General features: G+C 45.8%; 1 protein-coding gene across 5 annotated transcripts in view; it reads left to right on the forward strand.

The window, feature by feature from the left end:
- The window catches only part of FANCD2 (FA complementation group D2), a 2,923,540-nt gene that overhangs the window by 570,291 nt on the left and 2,334,917 nt on the right, over nucleotides 1-18,332 (forward strand). For all 5 annotated transcript variants that reach the window (XM_069644087.1, XM_069644091.1, XM_069644090.1 and 2 more), the window contains exon 9: nucleotides 6,101-6,225. In XM_069644087.1, coding sequence (XP_069500188.1) covers nucleotides 6,101-6,225 — 125 coding nt within the window. The remainder of the gene's footprint in view (nucleotides 1-6,100; nucleotides 6,226-18,332) is intronic.

Raw genomic sequence — 18,332 nt, forward strand, 5'->3', positions numbered from 1 at the left:
GGGCTGGCCGTGCTTGGACCAGAGTAAGCGCATACTTCATACATGTAGTCGCGGCGTCTTTGGATTTAGTACTATTCGGTCTATGAGTACATCATTTGATCCAGTATTTACATGAACACTTTCTTACAAAAAATTACTAATTTATATAATTGAGGTTATTATAATTTCAGGTAATTCACTATTGTAGGTTTTTTCACTTAAACATATAGTTTCAATAATATGTAATATAGGAGACTTTGACAATTTTGGACGTTTTAAATGACGAGTCGCATGTATTTACTGTCTAAAATGTGATATTTTGGCATGAATCAAAACAGGGGGATTTAACCCATGACTTTCTGTTCTACTGAATTGAAGACTTTTGATTTGGAATATAGGTAAGGCCTCCATGGGCGAACCTCTATATCTATCATCTTAAGTAAGATTGATGTTTTTGTTTAAATACTACTAGATAATGACCCATGAGTATGTACTAATATTTCATTATTGTTCTTTACCTTTTTCTTTACGTTTTCTTACCTTGAACCTCCTGCCCCTTCACCCCTCCCTTTTTCTCTGTGACTATTTTTAATGTAATTTAATCTTTTGTTTTCATGGTTTACTTCTACATGTGTTTGATTATGCATTATGATCTCTGATATAAGTTTTTTCACTGTGAATTCGGCTACACTTTCACTAGTTTTTATTACCAGCCCTGATTTGAAAAAGACACTGGTGTGTCGAAACACGTGTTATCCAAAAGGGCATTATAATCAATAAATTTCAGTTTCCACAAATATATGTTGTGGCGCAGTTCTTCGAGTGTGGAGCATTTTTTCTTCAACTTTTTCCTCAAGGGGTAGGGGTCAAATGCCCCTTTGTTGCCCCACATCAACTGCAACATTTTTCTGAAATTGCAATATTTAACCAGGCGCAAGGAAACGTTTTCGTAGTTGGTACAAAGTAAAACCCCACCAGTGTGGCATAATTAGTTTGGTAGTGACACAATACTTTGTGAATGGGTGTGGGTAGGGGTAGCGGAGGCTCTGGTAGGTTAGTGGATTCTCCTGATAGCGACCTGTTTTCTTGAATGGGTGCAATGCAGAGGTTCAGTATGTGATTGGTGGATGCGTATGCAGGTTGGGTAAGAGTGCTGGTGGCAGTGGTGTGTATGTGGCTTCGCGTAGTTGGTGCCATGGTCACATGCATGGTGACATTACGTTGCAGTGCCTGTGTTCAAGGCCTAGCCTATTGGGTGCATGGTCAAAGGCCGTAGGCTATGCATTGAAGAGCGTCGGACTTTAGGAAACCCACGCCACTAATGCAATTTTGACTGTGTATCTGGTAGAGGGTGGTGAACTGTAAAGAATGGTTGTACAGTACATTTCAGACGCCATAGAGCAGCAGAAATGAGCTGGCAGGTGTGTACGTTTGGTTCCGCAGGTGAGGTCGCTGGTAGAACATTGTAAAGTTTTGGATGTTGCAATAAAAAGTTACGCAGTGTGGGCACTGGGTGCTTGCTGTGTGTGCACACTGGCAGTATGGCAGACGGTATGGTTGAAGTGTAGCTTGTATGCGTTCTTTACTATGCTGTGTGCAGATTTGAAGTAGGGCTAATGTTGTGAAAATATTGTGGTTAGGTTGGTAGTGACACAATACCTTGTGAATGGCAGTGGGTAGGGGTGATGGAGGCTGTGGTATGTTTGTGGATGCTGCTAATTGCAACCCGTTTTCGTGAATGGGTGTTTTATGGTGTGAGAGTTGGGTTGGAGTGCCGCTACTTATGTGCTCAATGTTAGCTGCCTATATGGTCACATGCATGGATTCATCGTGTTGTGCTGGGTGTGGGCACGGGTGGACTGTTGTGTGCATGGTGAAAGGTGTGCTGGGTGTGCCGCAGGATCATTGTGGATGCTGAAATAGGGCAACCTGTAGGAAAAGGTTGTTGTGGAGGGGCTTTGGAAGCAAAGGGAACATGCTCTCCGAGTGTTTAACAGGAAATATGGAGTTGTGTACAGAAATTATAGTGTGCAATGCCGAGGTTTAGTATGTGGTTGGTGCAAGTGTTTTTGAAATGTTATACTTGCCAATAGGCGCCATTAAGGGAGTGTTGGAAAATACGAGTGCAAAGGGAAGAAGTATTGTGTCTGCTTTACTGGGGCTTTACTGGCCCTAGCTGTAGCTGGAAAAGTGCACGTGCCACATAATGGCCTTCTGCGTATGGAGCCTTCGCAAATGGAACTGTGGGAATTCTCCAATGAGGATTCAAGGGTGTGGTTCACCAGAAGGGGCAGTGACATATTTACCCAAAGTTTGATGCAGTGAGGTTGGCAGAGATGGACAGACGGCAAGTGTTTATACTCGGTGATACCTTTATGCACGTTCTACACAGCTATGCCGTGGAAAGAGGGTTCGATACTAACTTTCAGTTGTGCAGGCTTTTTGGGGCACAGTTTGAGTGGGGTTTCGGATGCATGGATCTCCTTTGTAAATGTGTGGCCTCTGTTGGTACTGTAGATGTGATGGTCGTGCATTTTGGGGGACTACATTTGGGCCACATGTCGTGCTCACCTTTGCTCACTTACTTTAAGAAGTTGATGACAGCTGTGATGCTGATATTTCCTACTGCAAAGGTGATTTTCTCATCGATGACACCAAGAGGACAATGGGAGCATGCTGGTGTAATTTGTCCACAGCCAGAGGTCGGGAGATGTTGGATAAACAGAAGCATGTGCAACTTTATGTGCAGTGCTGGGATGTTCTGCACCGACTATGAAAGCATTAATAACCAGCAAGATTTCCAGTGGTTTCAAGGAAATGGCATTTTTTTTTACCCCCATTGGCAATGCTGTTGTGTTTGCCACTCTGCACGAAGCGTTGCAGAGAATTCTGTAGAAATATAAGATAAGCGTTCATCTTCAGTCGAGAAAAATATGTCAGGAGGAGAAGCAAACAGACAGTGAGCAAAAGAGAGAAAAACAAGAAAAAAACAATGTATGAATGCACGTGCATACATAACAAAAATGAGAAATAAATAAAAATATGTGCTTTTCTAGAGACAATTCTAAAGACGCACTCCCCTGCCCTGTTTCACCTCCCCAGCCCCCCTGAACACCCTCTCAACACCCTCCCCCTACAGTTTCTAGCACGGTAATGCAGCAGACTCCACGGGACTTTGAGATTGGACGTGGCACATCTGGGTCTTTTTAGGATGGCAGCTATGGCATTGGCTCTGTGGAGGCTAAGCCATTGGGCAATGTGGTTGCTGGCTGTGGTTTGTACACAAACACTGTGACAGAAGGTCTGTTTGTACCGATAAATGTAGGAGGCTATGGTGAAATTGTGCAAGGTAAGGGGTATGCATCCTGTTTGTATGCAGGCACTGCACGCACTTGTTTAACGCTGCTAATATACATTCCCTGCTGCTTTTGTGGGATCCCTTTTCCGACATTTGTAGTACATGCATTACAGTGAGAAGACCATATTGTGAAGTTTACAAGGTAAATGGCAGGCATCATGTTGTTGTGAATGCAGTGTGTGCATCATATGATATGATGTGCTATGGTATTTTCTGCCATTTTTATCACTTCTACATACAAGTGTGTGAAGGCGTGCCGAGGAAAGGGAGGCGGCACAGACGCCACACAGACATTGATTCCTCCAGGCCAGCTGACATTGAGAGTGTGCAAGTGAATGGGAAGTGGGAGGGCAAAGTGCAGTCCATGGGAACAATAAAAAATAGAATACCATGCAACTACGGCCGTTACTGGCAAGTGCAAGGATAAGTGTAGACATGATGTGGTGGCTGGACTGTTAGGGTTATGGAAAACAGTTCTCAAGTGCGGGGGTTGGTAGAAAGCAAGTGCAGGGGTGGAACTGCAGAGAGGGAGGTGGCCTGGGGCACAGATAATAGGGTAGGTAGGAAACCAGCGCACAATACTTTTTAGCCAGGAAGTGAGTAAGGGAGAGGAGGGGGAAAAAGCACATGGAAAGGTTTTCAGGTGGTTTCAGACCCTACGATGCTTCTCCTCAAGGTCCAGGGAGACCGAGAGCGTGATACATAGGGAGGCCCGAGCAGAAACACATCTACCACCATCTAGTTGTGTGTAGAAGCAACTGACCCTGAGGGATTATGAGGCAGATGAGGGAAGAGCTGGAGCAAGCAGATATTAGGTAGTGAGTGCAAGGTATTCAGGTCCCAGGGACTAGAAGGCCTTCTGCATAATGCACAGGGCTTTTATTTTATTGTTCGCAGCCACTGTGAGCTATTGCAGACATTTTAGTCCAGCAGACATAGGATCCCTGCCGTTTAGGCGAAGGACAAGTTGCGCACTCTATGGATGAGTTGCTGAGGGCGCAGAGTGGAAGCTGGCAGATTTAAAAATAGCCTGTGGCAATAGTGCAGCGTACAAAGAACGACAGCCATGCAGACACTGACCTTTTGTAAAGTGACTGTAGGTTGCTAAAATACATTTAGTGCCTTCTTTTTACGAGTTATGTAGTAGGTGGGTTAGTGGGGACATTTTTTCGTAGCACTGTCGGAAGGAAAGAACAGAGTTCCTGTTTCGCTAATTTAGTGTATGATATGGGTAAATGAAAACGTTGCAAGCACATACCAACAAATTGCCAGTTTATGGTAGGAGACGGGAGGAACATCCGTATGGTTTTTAAACACGTAGAGGACGCTTAGAGGCAGATATTGTGAGTTGTGAACATACTGCAAAAAATGTTTTCTTACCTTTCTTTTATAGTGATGGGTGTTTATGTGAACAAATGTGCATGATATACCTCTTGCAATGTTTCACTGAACTTTCCACTGGACGTGCTTTCTAATAACACACGTGCAGGCTGATTTTGTAACGGTAAATATGAAGTCTTGGGGAGAACTGACATTGTAAGATGCTGAAGTCTTGGAGGGCATTGGTGGATACGTGTGTGCGCGATACCTAATAAGGGCGTGGTGGGAAGAGGGTAGTGGAAAGGGAAGGACGACTGTTAATGATTTACTGGGGCGCGGTCCTTACGATACTTTGCGAGGCGCACATGCTACATTCTGCACTTTTGAACATGCTGGCCAATGGAAATGCGATTGTTGCAATTGTACAATCAGATGGTTAGAATGTGCGTCACAGGAAAGGGAAACCATATTTTGTTACATTATTCTGTGTAGTGAGGCTGGCAGAGATGGCTAGACGCACAGTTTTCATAGTGGGTGATCGCTTTGTGATAAATCTGCTCCATTATGCCGTGGAAAGAGGCCTTAATGGCAATTTGAATTTGGAAGACGTGGAGACTTTGTGGTGCTGTGCCGCTGTCCGTACTTTCGACCATTTGCTTGCAGAATGTCGATGAGTGGCCAATTTAGGTACTGTACACGTTGTGGTACTGCACTATAAAGCATTGCTTTTGGGTTCCATAGCTTGTGCAAGTGTGTGCCGTCAAATCAAAAAGATGATGAAAAAAGTGCAGTGCATTTTTACCACTGCAAAGCTGCTTTTCTCATGTATACCACTAAGTAGCCAGAGGTGGGAAGGCATCCCCTCAACAGAAGCATGTGTAACTTTTTGTGTGCTGCTGGGAAAGAAGTTTAAGAACATGAGATTGGTGCCGTACACAAATATAGAACCTTTTGAATTTTGTTCCTGACTGTTATCGAAGAAATCACCTGGCCTACTTATGGTAGTGAAACAAACAGGGGGAGCCACACATGTGATGTCATCAGTGATGTCATGAATGAGATTTGTGATGGCATCTTTGATGTCATGGGTGTTAGTCCTTGCAGTGCACACTGGTGGCACGAGTTATGGTTGCTTAGCTTACCATAACTGTCGAATTTCTTTTTTTTTTTTTGGTTTACCTGTAACCATAATGTCCCTGTAAGAACTTTCAGAGAGCCAGAGATATTAAATGTGTAATACACTTGTGGCTAGTTACTATACTTGAAATCAAATATCTGAAATTGAATAGCATTTCAACAGCTGTTGCATAACAAATATTTCACTTCAACTTTTCCATCCTTAGCATGTGTCAATTGTTTTCTTTGTGTGAGAATCTTTATTTTACTGAGCAATGCTTTGTTGAATGCTGTATATGTGTGGTTCATGTGTGCCTCCTTTTGTAGGACCTTACTACTAAGATTATGCAGCTCATCAGTGTTGCTCCACTAGAAATCCAGCACGACATCATTACAAGCTTGCCCGAGATCCTAGAAGACTCCCAACACAATGATGTTGCAAAGGAACTAAAGTAAGTAGTTCTCCAAATGTGCTGGGGTTTATGTTGCACCTCTATAATCTCAAGGAAATGGTCAATTTTCCAGTAGGATGTTTTGCTGCTGCACAAAGGATGTGTGCAGGGATATGCGATTCTACTGGTAGGTAATTTTTACATTTCTGAAGATTTTAATTTGTCCAAAGGGACATGCCCCCTTTTTCAATGGGTAGGACTGAGCCAGTCTTCTGACTTAATTTCTAATAACTTGAAATTGATCTGGTAAAAAAAGAGATCTAATTAGAGCTTGAAAAAGTTACTGATGTGCTAGAATTGCCAAACGCAAAGAATCCCTTGAGGTTTACGCCACAGCATGCTGTCAAAGGGATTTTAGCCAGAAAGTGAATATGTACAGTCTTTAGCTAAATTAACGTAAATTATCAGAATTCAGATTTATTATAGTTCAGCTGCTTAGTGCTCCAAATGTGGCCAGAATTGGCCAGTAGTGGCTTCAAGGTTAAAGATGATGAATAATATACCTTTTAAAATAGTGTATTGGTTAGAAATATATTTATTCAATTCTACTTTTCTTTTAGACAGGAGTATTCAAATTCTTTCTTTCTTTGCTCGCCCGGTATGTGATTGCAAGAGTAATCAACTGTTTTTGTCAAAGGGATGCTCATGTTGATTTAAAGTAGCATTAATGCTCAGTCAGTGTGGCATACACTGCATACCACTGGCAGACCCACAAGAAGATCCCAATGCATGTCATGCTTTCAGGTGCCATAACGAAATGGACAAGCTGGACAGGTGACATATGGAGAAATTAACTGGCTCCAAATATCCGTATTGCCGGGGCAGCCTGACTGACTGGCATGCCCAGATTCTGGAGCATAGGAGGCCTAGACATTGGAACATCATGATGCAAAGAGCCAATAATTGATGCGTTGTGCCTCCAGCATGAAATATTGGGATCCACAAAAGGTGAATATAGCTGGTAGACATGCTCTTCTTGTGGGGCTTTTTGAATTGGGAATCCCAAATACAGGATCAAAATCATTTTCTGTAACTCCTCTGGTGTAGGATAGCTTGATATTTCTGCTGTGAATTTTTGGGGTGCAGATTGTTGGCCTTGATTTTGAAGCCATATTCTTGTGCGTAGTGTGAGGAATCTGAGGGCTTCCTCACTTCCTTCCCCAAAATAGCCTCCCCTCAGGTGGCCAGGGAAAGGCCATCGCTCTTGGATCCTGACCCTGGGGTGCATATGCGAGGGAGGATCACCTGGGAGGAGGAGACTTGGGAGTGGGGATGATGCACCCTTGGGTGAGACGCGGTATCCCCCATTTCCCTTTCATCCAGAATTAAATATACCTTGGCTTTTATGAGATATTTCCAATCCCTTCCCTATTGCGCTAGATGTTATGGAGAATTCTCTTATAAGGCTAATTTCCCAAACCTAGTGATTCCCCCAGCAGCTTTGCTGGATTTTTGGAGTTTGTTATTTTCTCCTTCTAAGAGTGAGACTCTTTTACTCCCATTCTTAGGCATGATTTGAGATATGTCTTTGACTTGTTATGTGCTTGTGGGCTATGGGGTTTCTTTTTACTCCATGGGGTATCATCTGTTTTTCTGTATGTGTGGTACACAGCACCCTCAGTGCAGTACCACAGGGGTGTCACAGTGACCCCCAAACAGACTCAATACCCTGGGACTGACTACTGTCTCCCAGGGCATGTAAAGTCACCATTGGCTTTACTAGTCAAAAATTGTGGACAGAACCAGTACAAACCATCATATTGTGGAAGTACTGGTAAGGGGTAATTCGATTGCCCCTGGGTCTGTTTTTCGAGGGGGCACTGTCCCGTCCCCCCTCGTCGAGTTTCTGGCTGGTGGCAGTGGTTACCACGTGAAATATTCCACCGGAATATTCTCTATGGGATTTTCCCATTGATTTTAAACGCACCACTTTTTGGTGCAATGTTAAATATACCGCCGGTTTATTTAACATTAAATCAACGGTTGGGTCTTTTTGCCAGAACTCTTTTCTAAAATGGCGTTCGTGTCCGTCTCTGTAACTCTGACCAAGGTTGAGCCCTTTGTTCCACTTTTTGGCGGGCTTCTCCACAGAAGCCCTCCAAATGGTGCCACTCTCTCTGGGTTCCACAGGATGGGTGGAGGGGGGAATTGGCACCCTGGACTGCGTTGCTTTAGCAACCCAAATCACACTCTACTCTGATTGGCCCAGTGGTGAGCCGCCCGGCTCACCACTTAGCATTTGTGATTGACAGCTAGGCTGATGAATGGGGGGTTTTCTGCATAAAAGCAGGGCCTTTGGGACTGGAACTTCAGAAGTCACCACAGGACCGAAGAATCCGAAGAGGGAAGAAGCTGAGCCATCTGCAACGACGACGCCACCGGTGAAGCCCTGCTGCAACTACCTCACCACTTTCCCGACGACAAGAGAAGACCTTCTGCTGGACGAGTCTTCTTCCTCTGAGCTGGTGGGATCAACCAGTTCTCCCTTTTCGCCTTCCAAAGACGTCACTTGGTTGAATCGCCCGTGCCAAGCACCCCGGCGGCCGGATAGCCAAGCTCACCACTTTTGACGGCGAATAAAAGGACCGCACCTTTTAATCGGGAACTCCACGGCTGGTTTCATCCCTGTGCAGTGCAACGACTCCCCGTTCCCTCCTAGACGAGATCTTCTCTTCCCCTGGTCGGAACCACGAACTTCAACCACTGCCAGGAACAACTGCCCCTGCTGGAGCTTCCTTTCTTGTTAAGGTACTGTGTCCTGCCTGGCCTCCCTTTCTACAGATTGCTAAAGGTGACCCTTAAATCCTTGGCTTCTAAACTGGGTTGGCTCCAGGCCTAACTATATCTTTTGAATCACCTCAACCTCTTTTGAACACTCTGCAAAGACTTTCAGTGCACTTTAAACCGTGTGATCCTGGGCACATTTCGCTTTGCTCCATTTAAAGTGGGCCTGGCCTATGAACTTTGGCTCTACCGTATAGCCTGCCTTTCTCCCCTTGCTCTGAACTCTTAAAAGTGTTGGGAACTGTGTTATCTTTTATGCTCTGCCTTTTTCTCTCCCTTTAACTACATTATCAGAGTGCCATCTTGGTTAAGCGCTCGCGTCTGTCCTAACAAATAGTAGTGTTTTAACCCTGACTTGTCTGATAGCTATTAAGGGAGGTGTGTATACTTTACCTGACTGTGTTTTAACTTGCTTTTGATTGAGAGTGCTAGTATATGCCATAAAGTGTGTTTTAAATAAATAATTGTATTCTTTTTATACAAAGCTCTGGTCAGTGTTTGTTTGCTCTATTGTGTTTTGGCCCTATTGTGTATACTCTACATACTTCCCTACTCTTCTTGAGAGAAGTCTGACTGCTCAGCCACAGCTACCAGGTAAATGTGGGTGGTGCAGACTGCTACCAATTGGGTTTACTGCTTACTCCTGTAGTCTTAATCTTTTTGCAGTGTTCCCCAAGGGAACTGCACAGGATTCTGCCTAACACTAGAAAACAATCTCCCAATTTATACCACTTTGGTACTGAGACGAGGAAAAGACCACATTCATGCTTTGACTCGGACATGCACACACATCACTCTGGTACAGGGACGAAGAAGAGCGATGCCGAGTACCAAGAACTTTGTTATCTCAATGTGAATAGCTTGCACCTGGAGCCAAAGGGGTGGTATAAATGGCCTACTCGGGTGAGGCTAAATGATCCGGAGAAAGAGAAGCAGGAGAAGAAAGCCAGGTGCTTGTAGACGGAGCAGTCGGAGGAAAAGGCAGGGGGACGCATGTCCATGACGCTGAGGCGCTGCAACAGGAGCAAAGTGTGGCTGGCGTCGTCGGAAGGTCTCCGGATGCAGTGTTTGGCTGCCAACCTCCAGAAGTCAACAGGACTTAAACACTGTGGACCCGCGTTGTTGGATGCCCAGGACAAAGGGCTTGCCGAGCCGGGAAGAACTGCAGCCACAAGGGACCGACCGAAGCAGAGAAGGGCACAGGAAGACAGCGTATCCGGTGAGTCAAGTCAGGCTGAGTGATTGCGGGACGCTCTGGTGCGAGCTGCATGCTGAAGGAAGGTTGAAGTGCTCGCAAGTAAGCGAGCGACCGTGGGGGCAAGGAGATTGCTGATATTGGAATTGTGAAACACTTATGTTTAAAGGCTACGAAAATAAATGTGATGAAAGAAGCGGTTTGTGAATACCGGAATATAAGAAAATTGTGAAGGCTGCAGAGGGGGCCATAAAAAGCTGTAAACCTGAAACTTGAAGTTGAATGAGAAACCCCTGAGCAGGGTGCAAATTCCGCGCAGGAGAGTGAACTGGGAATGTTCCATTACGTTGTTTGGAAATGAATGAGATGCAATTTTGAATACCGAACCAAAGGAAAGTAAAAGTGAGTGTATGCCACCCGAGTGGAAAGTGGAGAAAAGCATTCCCTGATATGCTTTGAAACACAATTCTTGCTGTATAAGTGCCTTACAAATGCCCAATGAAGTAAATCATAGAAACTGAAGAAAGCCATAAGGAAAATAAGAAGTGTGCACATTACAAGTTGAAATGAGGCAACATTGTGAGAAAGCCTGATAATCTGACAAGTGAATGGTGGCAAAACAAGTGGTGAAAAGAACTGTAAAAAAACTAAATTCTATACCACTGTTGAGCTGAATCAGTGGTGGTGCAACTGTGGAAATGAAGGCAAATCAGGTGCGTCTGTTGCGTGACCTGTAATAGGTGGACTGTGTGATCCAACAACTGCGCCTAACCGAGCACACCTGACTAACGAGAAGCCAATTGATTCATCTGTAAGTTTATGGTTGAATATCCAGAGAAGCTTGCATATGATGAACTGACAGAGTTAAACTTTGTGATATTGATGAGAGCCAAGAAGGCTGAAAGCTGAGAAGAATCCCAAGGAATTGTGTTTTGAAACCAGAGAGAAACTTGAAAGCTTGGGGAAGGGAACCCCTTTGTGTTAGAAAGTGAACTATTTGGAATTCTGGGGAAGGGAGAGCCCGTTCCAACCAAGAGCTGGAAGCAGTATAGTTTTTGGACACAGACGGACATTTACTTTGGGCTTCCTGACACAGACTATCATAGTTTTAGTTAGGTAGGGATATCCCATCTTAGCAAAGGGCAAGGTGGGCATTTCTGCAACTTCTTTTCTGATTTTAAATACATTTTTGTAGCCCAAACTGTACTCTGTGTCTACGTCCTGATGCTTTCACAGTAGATACTCATATAAATGTTTAAGGAGCCCATAAGGTTCGGTTTGGACCACCCCAGGCTCCTACCCTGCCCCTTTGGCATCCATCCCCCACTTCCAGCACTTCCCAACTTTTCCCATTCCCTCAAGAATAGTTGCACCTTTTTTTCCAGCACACACACATTGGAAATAGAATTACAAGTTTAACATGGCTCAATTCCATGTGTGTGCCTTCAAGACCACAGTATGGCAGTGGGGCATGTTATTAGTGCCCAATGGGGGATGACAATAGCCTGCCCTCCATCTCAGGGTTCTAATTGGCTAACCTTGGTTAAATTCAAACTCCCCTCGATGAACTTCCAGGAATGTTCAAAAAGGTTTGTGGGACTCAAACCACCCACAGTTGGGGTGTTTTAAGTTTTGTACTAACTGTCACCCTCACCTTTCCTGGCCATTGACAAAAACTTGAAGCCTATCAAAAAATACTAATATCGCCATTGTAATGACCGTGGGTGTACAGAGTGCCGACAAATTGGTTCCTTTTCTTAAAAAGCACACTGAGCAGGTAATATTCATAACACGTGAAATTATTTAAATTCCTTACCATTCGGGAGGTGGCAGCTTACCCACAATATGTTGTTTACCAGTTGTGGCAAATGGTGCATTTTAAAGCACATGGGCAAGTAACATTAGAAATATATGAAATTATATACATTTCAATATGAAGGGAAATTTGGGAGTTACCCAACAAGGATTAGTTGTGAAAAAGAAACCCTGAAAGTATAAAGCGAGTGCGTAAAACTGACCACAAATGTGATGTTTTTTTTTATAAAAAGAAACTGTTTTCACACTGGTTGGACAACTTCACAAAGACATTTTTAGAAAATGATTGCAATATGGTGCTATTAAGGCAAATTGGACCAGTGACATGGATATGAGGAATTCACTGCCCCTGGGTGGCATTACTGTGACATTTGAGGCTCCACTTGGCTTATACCGTTTGACAGGCTGGTAGAATAATCAGCTGTCACTGTGTTCTCAGGATTGAGATTCAAAAAGAAAGTAATACATTTTAAAGGTTTTATTCCCGCAAGTGTTCAAAAAAACATAAGGACTCTGGATTGTTGCCAGCTCGATAACCAAGGTGTTAGGATGATAGCTCTGTGTGTTACTGGAATAATGTGGGAATGGAAATCTGAGATCTCTGCTCTTGCTCCAAAGTGGACAAATAAAGAAATGTTCAGCGTCTCAATGTTCCACAGAAGTCAAATGCGTGACTGAAAAAATGTGCAAAACAGTTGTAAAGTTCCTCCAAATCCCAATAGAAAGATAAAAGGTTCACTAACAGAGTAGTGGAGGGTGTTATTCATCCTTCAAATGGGCCCGGAAAAGGGGGTACGAGGGTCCCCTGGCTTTTAAACCCTCTCGCCAGGTGAATAGAGGTTATCTTTTGTTTCCTTGGGTCTCCATTTCACTGCCTTCCAGGGGTTTTCCCCAGCACACATTCTGGGGGTGGGCGGGGCAGCAAGGACTTGGTGCCTGTGGGTTGGCCTACTTCTCCCTGGTTGGGTTCTCTTTTTGCAGGACAGCAAGGTCTTCCTTCCTGGCTGTACCCAAGGGTGGGCACCTGTGAGTTGGTCTAGTGTGCCGTGGCTGGGTTCAGCAGAGAATTGTGGCCCTGTCTTTCCATTAGACCCACTTACCCTTTCAATTTTTTCTCTGGGGTTCTCCGTCTTGACTATTCCTGCACTGTCCTCCTTGCTCCTTTGTCTAATGGTGCAGTCTTGTTGCTCTGTCAACCTGTACAAGCCCCATGACCATTGTGGTCCTCTGGAATCTCCATGACCTTGCTACGCAAGTGGGTGGTCTCTCCTCCTCTTTGCCTAAGTTAGTCCAGATATATTCCCCTCTCTAGCTGCTCAATCCCTTTCTTAGCCCCTGATAGTATCTTCCCCCTTCATGTTCACAATACTCTATCCTCTGATAATATCTCTCTCAAGGTAATTCTCTTTCAATTCCATATAGTCTTCTCTGTACAACAATACTCTCCTGTTTCTTGCCTCTCCTCCCTAGGAAAAGTCTCCAAACTGGTCTCCTCCCCCTCTCTCCTCTTAAACCTGACGTCTCTTTCCTATCTCCCAACAGTCAGTCTCTTTCGACCTCCTCCCGGATCTACCTCCTTCCTTTCTACCCATATGTCTTCTCCCTCCTCCGCCACCACAATATTCTCTACCATCGCCTTCCAAATAATCTCTCCTGAGCAATATTGTTTACCTCCTCTCTGCAAATTGTGCAATTCTTTCCCTCTTTAAGGTGATTCCCCTCTGTCTCATTTCCCGCACAATCTCTGCCTCCAACAAACTAGAGCCTCTCTCCTGCTCTGCACTACTGTTACCCTTTTCTTAGGATAACACTGGCCTCTTTTTACTCTGCACTTCTCTCACCTCATCACTGACCAGTGCCATCTCCTTCCCAGTCTTCTCTGTCACAAACCTCCAGGTAAGGGCCTGAAGCCCAGGGATCTCCCAGGGACTGCTGCTGTCCTCCTGTCGGCACTCCCAAGGAATGAAGCAGACTGATTTGGCGGACTGACCTTTAAGGCCATTCTTTCCTCCCTTTGGTTGGTGTTTTGGGTTATTGGATACACTGGGCTGCGTGGACTGGGCTGGCCTGTGATTGCGGCATGTGCTGATGGTCATGTGGTTTTCAGGGCGGCTGGCCCGAGACTGCATCAAGGCCAGCAGCCCTTTTAATTTATTTCCATACTGGCCTGGACTTGTGAAGATTATACCATCTTCGAATGGATTGTGTCCTCCAACGTATTCCTCATCTTTGACATTTAGTGTCCAGCTGCGGCTGCTTCGGAAATGTTTCGGCAGAGGGCACCCTGAGTCTATGGTGTTGAGTCGATGTCCCTTGAAGGCCCCCGTCGAGGGTGACGTCATCGGATGTTATAAGTAGCACCCACGGTGCCCGTTGCCTCAGTTCAATTTTTCCGCAAATGTTTGCTTTGTGAAACGCGGCATGCCTCATACTTATTTCCTGTTGGTTTTCGTTATGTCTTCGTCTTCTACTCCGATGACACCTTGGTCCGGATTCAGGAAATGCCGGGATTGCGGCTCCAAGATGCCCATCACGGACCTGCATCGAGTCTGCCTGTGGTGCCTCTGTGAGGGCCATGAGTCTGATACATGCTCCAAGTGTCAGTCGATGAATGGAAAGGCCTTGCAGGAACGAAAGGGGAAGCTCAAGGCAGGCAAGGTGTCCAAGTCCCATAAGTCCCGACCTGCTGGGCCTTTGACTGATGAGTCGAGAAGCGACTCTCCTCGGAGGAAGAAGGCCAAGCATTCAAGGTCCAGGATTGGTTCCCGCCACTTGTTGTTCTCGTCGAAGCGTTCGAGGGGAAGGCATTGCTGGTCGCCTTGCTCATCTTCGTGAGGCGGCACCCCCGAGAGCATGAATTGCCCGTCGTAGAAATCGACGCCGGCAGAATGGGAAGCTTTCCTTGTGGAGATGCTTAAAATATTTGTAGAAAAGGGCACAGCTCCATCCACGCCTTCTGTGGAAGCCAGCATGGAGCGGTCTCGGCCAGATACTCGCGCGCCATCGAGCCCGGCTAAACGGCATGATCCTCATCAGGAGACTTTGAGGCCTCGTTCGGACAAGGTATCGGAGGATCGATCGAGACGTGAAGAAAGGTCAAGGTCTTCGACAATATCAAAACCTTCCAAACCCTCAAAGCCATCAACGCCACGCCAGTCGACAGTGCCTGTTGGGTCCTCCACCCCGGTCAGACCTTCGATGACTTTGACGCTGTCGGCGCCGTCTGACTATTTGACTGTTGCAGATCCCTGTGACGGTCGAACTTCCGAAGAAGGCCGTTTCTAAATCTGAGTCAATGACTTTGAAGCCTCTGGGTACTATACCTGGGAAAAGGTGTACTCCTCTACCAACAAAGGATTACTTTAAATCCCTCACTTCCCTTTTTGAGGAGGAGGAATGTTCAGATGAGGATGATGCCCCTTTTGGTCTCCAATTTGGAACCCCTAATGTGCCTGAATGCCTCATTTAGGAAGAGAGTAGGATGCAGGATCTCTGTGATACCTTGCATAATGCAAGTAGTATAAACACTTCTCCTGAGCTGGAGTTCGGCAAACCAGACCCAGGGGAGCATGCCGACTCCTCTTACAGGCAAATTATGTTAAGAGTTGTTGAGTATTTGGTCTGGTCTAGACCTCCTGTGCATTATGATCACAATGATTTAACAGACATTTTGGACAATGATCCGGCTACAGATCCAGTGTTACCATTTCATGTGGCTCTGCAAAAAAGGGTGGCCAGGAATTGGGAAGCCCCGGAGACTAATCTGGCGGTGAACAAGTCTCTGACCAGAAAATACCGCCCCTCAAGTAGCGAGCCCGGCTACCTGTCAACTCGCCCCACTCCTGAGAGTCTGGTGGTCCAGGCAGCCACGGCTACCTCTCAGCAGGCAGCGTACCCTACCATCCCTTCTGATAGTGACGATAAGCGCGTGGATGGATGGGCGCGCAAGGTATTTTCGGCTGGGAGTATGGTGTTAAAGTCTGCCATCTCAACTTGTGCCCTGGAAAATGTTTTGTACACTCTGTGGGCGTGTATATCTATGGCAGCAGAGCATATTCCCTAAGGGGAAGAAAGGGACAGCTTCCTCGCTCTTGTTAAGGACGGCAAGGAAGCCATGTATGAGTATGGGTTGGATTCTGCAGATAGCGTCAGTAAGTCCATGGCTACGAGCACCGTGATACACAGGTTTGCATGGTAATGCAAGTTGGGTTTTGCACCTGATGTGCAGCCTAGACTTCCGAACATGCCATTTGACAGGTTTCATCTTTTTGGCAGCAAGGCTGACGAGAGCCCTGAGAATTTGCAGACCTCTAAATCAGCCGCCAAGTCTTTAGGTGCCGCTGTTCGCCAACCTCAGCCTTTTCATCCTAGTGGACCGCAGTGGAGGGGTAGATCTTTTCTCTACTACTCCTCATTTGGAAGGGCCAGTCAAAGAGGCCAACTAAGTTTCCTCATCGCGGACGAGGTAGAAGGGCCAAGGCAGCTCAAGAAGCAGCTTCTTTACCATCGGCTTCTGCAACAGCTGCTCTGAGGCCTTGGGTCACAGCTCACCAGTGGGGGTGGGGGCGGCAGACTGTCTCAGCATCTAGAAGAATGGCGAGACATTAATTCCGATGCTTGGGCTATGGAAACAATAGCCCACGATTACTGCCTTCCTTTTATAAAGAAGCCTCAGACCAATCCGCCGGGGAATCACTATTTGAGGATTCCAGATCCGCTCCTTGTGCAGGAAATATTGACACTGCTAGAGAAAGGCGCTATAGAACCAGTGCCTGGAGCGGAGAGGAACAAGGGTTGGTATTCCCCATATTTTTTGATTCCTAAAAAGGACGGGGGACTGAGACCCATCTTGGACTTGAGATACTTGAACATGTTCCTCAGGCAGGACAAATTCAAGATGGTCACTCTTTCTCAGATCCTTCAGGCCCTCCAACTTTAGGATTGGTTGGTGTCATTGGATATTCAGGATGCTTATTTTCATGTGCCGATCCATATTAAGCATAGGAAATACCTGTGGTTCGCCATTGGCGGCTCACATTATCAGTTTCAATTCCTGCTGTTAGGCTTGACCTCCGCCAAGTGTATTCACCAAACTGATAGTGGTGGTGGCAGCGCATCTCAGAAATGGGGGGATTCACATCTACCCCTATCTGGGAGATTGGCCGATCAGGGCGTGTTCTCCCGAACAAGCCGTGGATCATCTCAACGTTACCTGCCACACCCTTCGCAGACTGGACTTCTCCCTCAATTTCAAGAAGCCCCATATGACACCTTCCAAACAGCTCCAGTACATCGGGGCTGTATTAGACACATCCTTGGGGAAAGTGCTTGCCACCCAGGATGAGGGCTCAAGACATTCTCCAGATGGTAACCAAATTCCAGAGTGCCCAGAGTCTTCTGGCCTTCGAATTCATGAGTTTGTTCGGCCTCATGGCATCCTGCATTTTTCTGGTTCCATAGGCCCACCTGAGAATGAGGTCCCTTCAATGGGCTCTCGGAACACAATGGTCTCAATTCTCAGGGCGGATGTCGGATCACCTTCAGATTCTGGTCAGAGTCTCACAGGATCGTCTGTGGTGGGCCTGCAAGGAAAATCTTATGAGGGAGAACACTTTTGGCAACCACGGCCGGAGATAATTGTAGTGACGGACGCCTCACTCACAGGGTGTGGAGCTCATGTTGGTCTCCATCGGAGTCCAAACTACACATCAATCTTTTGGAGCTGACGGCAATCGGGCTAGGACTGAAGGCTTTTCTGCCGTCTCTAATGGGAGTACATTTCCTGATAATGACGGACAACACAGTGGCCATGCATTACCTCAACAAGGGCTCAAAAAATGTGTTCCTGCCATCGCCTTTTCAGGTTCCGGTTTGTACCTTAACTTGGTCTTAAAGTTTCTGATGGATGCTCTATTTGAACCATTGCACTCGTGTCCGTTGAGGTTCTTGATCTTTAAGACTATAATATTGCATGTAGAGTGAGCGAGTTGCAGTCACTTTCTTCCAAGCCATCCTTTACTATATCTACAAGGATAGGGTTGTGTTTAGGGTAAGTCGCTCCTTCCTACCTAAGGTAGTTTCGGACTTTCACATCAGAAAATTGTGTTTCCAGCCTTCTATCCTCCTCCGCATCCTAGTAAGGAAGAGGAAAAACTCCATAGGTTGGACCCTAGGAGAGCATTAAGCTTTTATATTTCCAGAATGTCCAAGGTGAGAGTGGACGACGAGCTCTTTGTGGGGTATACAGGACACAAACTAGGCCAGGCTGTTTCTAAAACAGACCTTGTCTAGGTGGATCATTGATTGATTGATT

Source organism: Ambystoma mexicanum, chromosome 2p, assembly GCF_040938575.1.
Source record: "Ambystoma mexicanum isolate Mex_15411 chromosome 2p, UKY_AmexF1_1, whole genome shotgun sequence".
NCBI classification, from domain to species: domain Eukaryota; kingdom Metazoa; phylum Chordata; class Amphibia; order Caudata; family Ambystomatidae; genus Ambystoma; species Ambystoma mexicanum.